This window comes from Lipotes vexillifer, unplaced genomic scaffold, assembly GCF_000442215.2.
Source record: "Lipotes vexillifer unplaced genomic scaffold, Lipotes_vexillifer_v1.1 scaffold1309, whole genome shotgun sequence".
Classification (NCBI taxonomy): domain Eukaryota; kingdom Metazoa; phylum Chordata; class Mammalia; order Artiodactyla; family Lipotidae; genus Lipotes; species Lipotes vexillifer.
This window is the reverse complement of record NW_006777513.1, coordinates 825,338-831,337: the sequence shown is the minus strand read 5'-3', so window position 1 is coordinate 831,337 and position 6,000 is coordinate 825,338. Positions and strand designations below refer to the sequence as shown.

At 41.0% G+C, this 6,000-nt stretch overlaps 1 protein-coding gene across 1 annotated transcript in view; it reads right to left on the bottom strand.

The window, feature by feature from the left end:
• The window catches only part of BICC1 (BicC family RNA binding protein 1), a 305,576-nt gene that overhangs the window by 47,946 nt on the left and 251,630 nt on the right, over nt 1-6,000 (bottom strand). Inside the window, exon 4 of the mRNA XM_007451161.1 lies at nt 275-354. Within this exon, the coding sequence (XP_007451223.1) occupies nt 275-354 (80 nt within the window). The remainder of the gene's footprint in view (nt 1-274; nt 355-6,000) is intronic.

Genomic DNA, 6,000 nt, shown 5'->3' with positions numbered 1-6,000 from the left:
ATATATATATATATATATATATATATATATATATATATATATATATATATATATATATATATATGGGGGGGGAGAATATTATTCAATTACCCAGCATGAGAGAACCTATTCAAATTTTAAACTTTAATCCACTGTAGAATCACACGTGCTTATTTCAAAACCCACCATTACTTTCTCCTGGTTTTTCTTCTCCAAATGGTTCTTTCACAACAGCATAAAGTAGCCCTTGCAGAGACAAGGCTCTGACATCTGAGTGTCCTTAACATTCACTTACTTTTGTGTCTAAGACGGACATGATCATTTCCTTGGCTTCCTTAACATCTTCTTTCTTTCCAGAAACCTTAATATGAGGGTCTATAAGAAAATCAAAAACAAAGGCTCTGTTTTCAAACTGCTGTTACACTATAAGAAAAGAGATTACATAATAAATTTAATGTTTGATTCATTCTAGGTGTGTTGTCACTGTAATAAAAACAGGAATATGGAAAATACCCAAACTGTGCATTTATCGATGCTTTTTTTCCTTCTGAACACTGGCTGACCTATTTATAAGTTAATTGCAAAATATCATATAATTATTTTTAAACGAGTGAAGAGTCTATAAATTCAGTTTATTAATTCATCTCTTGCTACATTCCAGGCCCTGTTCTAAGGCTTGAAATGCATGGACTCATTTACCCTACACCACAGTTTTGTGAGGTGGTTTACAGAGGAAACTAAGGCACAGAGCAGTTTAGTAACTTGCCCCAGAAAACCATTCAGGGCTTGTTTATTGGAATCCAATGTCTTCCAACTCTGGATTCATACTTTAAACCATGTGATAATTTAGAAGATATTCTTACCAATCAAGGTTAATAGAAAAAAAAAAACAAAACCTTAATCTTCATTCAGGAATATTTAATATTTATTCAGAATTAGTACTACCTGACTGAATGTCTGCTACGTCTATTGCTTATTGGTGCCAGGGAATGTTGCACAGGAAAGCATTCATTCATTCAGCAAGTATTTTCTGAACATCTACTATTTACCGGGCACTATTCCAGGGGCTGAGGGATATGTTAGTGACAAAAAAAGACCCTTGTCTGCATGAAGCTCACAGTCTTGTGCAGAGAGGCAAAAATCAATCAAATAAATAAATGACCTAGTACATTAGAAGGCAAATATTATGACAAAAAGGAAAAGGAGAACAAGATGAAGGATCGAGAAGACCAGCTGTGGACGGGGCAGGGGCGTGAGGCCGCACTGAGAAAGGAAGGCTTAAAGGGCGGGAGGCAGCTGGCCAAGCTCTGTTCTTCCAGGAGTAGGAGACATCAGAGCCAACGCCTGCGTGGGGACGTGCCTCTTGGGTTCTCTCTTGAATCAGGTTTTCAAGTCTCCCCAACTATCTGAGTGTTTTATTACCCCACACGTCAGCCTGACAGAGACCAAGACCATCCTGGGGGGTAAGCTGAACGTCCTGTGCGATTAGCTTTAGTGAGAAAGCTGAATAACAGAGAATGCATCATCATCCCCACCACCACCGTTAACAACGCCAAGCTTACTGACTGCTTACAACATACTGCCTTCTCTGCTGAGTACACTTCATAGACTCAGGTCAACGACAGAGTCAGCCAGCGTTTGCTGAGCAGCTTTCACAATTAGCAAGCAGTTCTGCCCGAGTCCTTCTAAACCAGGACAAACTAGGATAAGAAAGTAAACTGACCTGGTGTAGATTTTATCCAACTACACGTGCATCCTCATACTGTGATTTAACCTACCCATCTCTACCTCACAGTCATCAAGGCCATGACTCATAAGGTGTGACTGAAAGACAGAGGGAGGGAGAGAGACGGAGAAAGGGATGAAGGGTGGGAAGAGGGAGGAAACCATTTTCTAAAGCTCCCCGTTCTTGGGACAGGATGGAGCGAGAGCCTCGTCAACAAGAGCGCATGTGGAGCCTCAGAGTTCGGGAACGTCTGGCCTCCTGGGGAGGCCTCCCAGCAGCAGGGCCTAATCGGAGACGGCGCCCTCACCTCCGGCCCCCGGCCTCTCCCCAGACTGTGTCTCCTGGTGGCTGCTCCTGGCTTAGGCACTTTTCCTTAGTCTGTTCTTTAGTCCCTCTTCTGACAGTCGCCCTGTCAAAGGGATGTTGTGAAGATCAAAGACCTTCGTGCTGGTTAAAACTTTCTAAAGTGTTTAAGTATCAGGTATTACGAGGCGAGGGGCTAAATAAACGTAGGGCAAAATGGCTGTCCAACCACCACAAGCTGGGAGAGCCTCCGCGCTATTGCTGCGTGATGTGGCGTCCGCTTGCTCCTTCAGGCGTCCTAACAGGGACCGCCTTTTCTGTGCAAGACTCTCGCCAACTTTAGCATACTTAAGTAACCAAACATTCTCTTTAATAATTCTTATTATATCCATTATGGCTCCTAGAGGCAATATTTACATAAAGAGCTGTCTGCATTCAAAATTTTGGTCTCAACTCTCTTGAACTTTGCTTTGAATTACTGTAGGCTCTGACATTAATGTCTACTAGAAATGCTCACTGCTGCAGTGGGGGATTAGAGCTTGGTGCTGCTCTAATCCAGACTCACGTGTCTGCTCATCAGACTCACTGTAGCACTTACTAAAATATAGGTTCCTGGGTCTCTAGGACCCGGCAATCAGCATTTTTTTGTCTTCCCAAGTGATTCCTAAATCAAGAATAGGACACAGCAGATCAAGCCACATAAAACGTGTAACTGTAATCTCTTACGTATCAGCCAAGTACATATAACATAAAATGCTTCTATAGGAAAAAAATGTACTTTCTCACAAAATAAATTAACACTATGTATTGAGTGGTAGGATCATCTGAAAACCTATTACTTTACAGGCTGGATAATCACAGTAAAATTCCTATGCATCTGTAGAGAGACAGGAAACCTCAGATCCAATTTGTGAAGGAATTTGATTTTCCACCATCTCTGCATCAAAGGAACAATAAACAAAATAAAAAGCAAAAGACTCAATTAAAATAGATGTATACATTTTATTTCAAGGGTAAACAGCACCATCTAGTGGCCAAAAATATGAACTATCGATGGACACAAAAGAGAGAGACAGTGGTCACCAACGGCATCAAACTGTCTCCAGGACCCAAATCAGCACTCATTTGGAAAATGGTGCTTTAAATAATCAAGTCTCGTAAGTACAGAGCAAAACATGACAAAATTCCGGTTTAGACTGCTGAAGTAGCCTGTAGTATTGTAGTTTTCATTCCCTCTTTGCTCTTGCTTAAAATGTATCTACAGGATGTGAGTGGGCTCCTCTTCCAGGTTGAAGTTAATGCGCTCATCTCAAATCCTGAAATACTGTTCTCTGCTTTCAATAAGTGCTACAGTTTACCCTTCAAGCTTGTCCATGTAGCACCACAAGGGACTAAGGTTTCATTCAGACCCATTCTGGAAATACTTGATGGAGAGATGAAAAATCAAAGTATGAACTATATTAATAAACATAAAAACAAAGAAAAGAACAGTTAGAAGATGGTGGAGAAACAGGAAATAAGTATGCAGTCCCCTCCTCCCCAAAACTAATTGCTTTGAAGGACAACTCGGATTTGGGCGTGAAAGTTTTAAGACATTGCTCTAAAAATAATATTGACTGCTGCTGAGTCAACCCTCAAGCTCTCTGAACACAGGAACTGTCTTAACTGGTTTTGTAACTTCCACAGTTCAAAATAAGTAGTAGATGCTCAGTAAACTTGTGGAATAGATTGATGGCGCCCCTGTTTTTGGAGATGGCAAAATACAGGGAGAGGAGATCCAAATCTGTGGAAAGAGCTAAACCTCACAACCAAGGTGACCGCATGTCCTGCACTTCCCGAAGTATTTCCAGTAGTTTTAATTTCAAATATTCTGATTCCAGTACCGCTATAAAAATACAGAGAACTGTCAGATATTCGTCCAGGTTTTGGGTTTTTAGATTCCTGTCCCGTCAACCCGCTCTCATCTCTCTGGCGTCATCCTATGAAGACCAGACAGTGATCCAACCTTCAAAAAGGAATATGAAGCTGTACGGACGTGTGTATGATATGGGTATTTTATATGTGTACCCTGCAAAAGAGCTAAACCTTTGGGCGAAAAGAGGTTTTTTTTACGACTCCATGTGGAAATTCATAACGACTTGGTAAGGCAACAAATGTTTTCATGAGAACATGCTAAGAACCGTATTGTCAGAAAGATAAATATTTCAAAGAGCTGGGATGTTTATACGAGCTTAAATTATGGTTTAAAAAGATTATCTCTTCAAACTCTGGTTTCTCCTCTTCTGGTTTTCCATCCTTGGAAACATTCCCATTCCTGGAAGCATTAGTGAATATTTTATTGTCTTTGCCTTCTCTCCTCAAGATTAAACATCCTTTCCGTTTCATTCCTATCCCACAGCAAAAATCTATCGAGAATACTCATGTTAGGCATTTCATTGTATTTATTATGCTACAGAAAGTAAGATACTACTGACACGTGACGAACTTAAGCCATCAATGTTTCACCAGTGATCTATTTGTAACTACTTTCCTGCCTCAGAAAAATTCAAAGCAGTGCTTTCATTCTCAGCATGTTCTCTTGGGAGAGAAAACAATAGAAAATCCCTTGTTTAACTGAACTCACTCCTCCCACCCTCAACACCCGAAAATAAAAGACATCATATTAAAATTGGTTTTTTTGTTTATGGGGAAAAGTTCCGTATCATGGCCTAAAATCAGGATGGCTTTTGGTACATTTATGCATATAAACAGAAGTGTCAAACTGGCCTTAAATCCATAAGAAGAGACCACTGGACAGAATTCACTTTCTCCTGGCTTGGAACTCTTTTCACTTTTATTTCATGTTCTTCCTAAAGAGTCTTAGCCTTTAAACCTGTCTAACCAAGGACACTGGCTGGGGCCAGGTCTGTCAACACTGTTAGGAGTGGTCAGTGTTGACAGGCAGAGAATTTCAACTTCCTCCGAAATTCCCTCCAACCACTGGGACTATATCCTCCGCTGGCAAGTAGTTCCAAAGTAGTATGGCCAAATGTTTTATGTAAGGAGGACTCTGGCTTTAGAGTAGGAATTCTGTCGAAGAGCCAATATACATCGTCTCAGAAAAATCCCCACACATCTCAAGGGCACTGGCTGACTTGGATCACATAGGGAGAGGCTAGGAAAAGAGAGCAGATACCACAGAGAAGGGATTAAGTTTCAATATCTTCTACGTAGGCTACAGATTACCTTCACGTTGTGGGGAGAATACGTGGATTCTACTGCCATGATACTAAGTTCTGAATCCCGATTCAGCATAAACAAGCTTTGTTACCTTGGAAAGATCACTGAATCTCTGGAGTATACCTTCTTCCAAAAAAAAAAAAAAAAAAAGAGGGAGTTTGGTCAGATCATTTTTACACTGTCTTATAAATCTGAATTTCTTTGGTATAAAGCAGTACTATCAGGTTCTTAACTAAAACTAACCTCAAAAACAGGTGTATTTTCCCATTCGTTTTGGTATCTCATGAAGTGGCTCACACCAAGACACCACTGTCTAAAATGTTTCCAAGACCCTGAAGGTGCAGGGAGCCACACAAATGTGTCTGAAATTGTAACCTGCTTCTAAGTGGAGGAAGATGAGCTTCACAGATGCCAGCCCAGGCTTTCCTTTTGTTCGCTACACCCTAGGAATGTGGGATTGTGTTATCAAAGCGGGTGAAGTTCAGTGCTCACCCCACTGCCACCTCCTGCAGAAGGTGCTTGTAGGCATAAAAGAAAGGCAGTGACGACCACAGAGGGACATGGGATTCTACCTCAAACCCTACTGAGCCATGTCACCAATCAAAGTTAGACACCATCCAATACGTCTGCTATTTTGATCACTTTTCCTTTAGGCTGGAAAGTCGCTTTGCTGATCAGCGAAAGTGAACCAAACTTACAGTCAACTGGCCACAGCCCTTATTTTTCTGTGAAATTAAAGAGTTTCCCACTAACTTCTTGAGAAATAGGCTTTC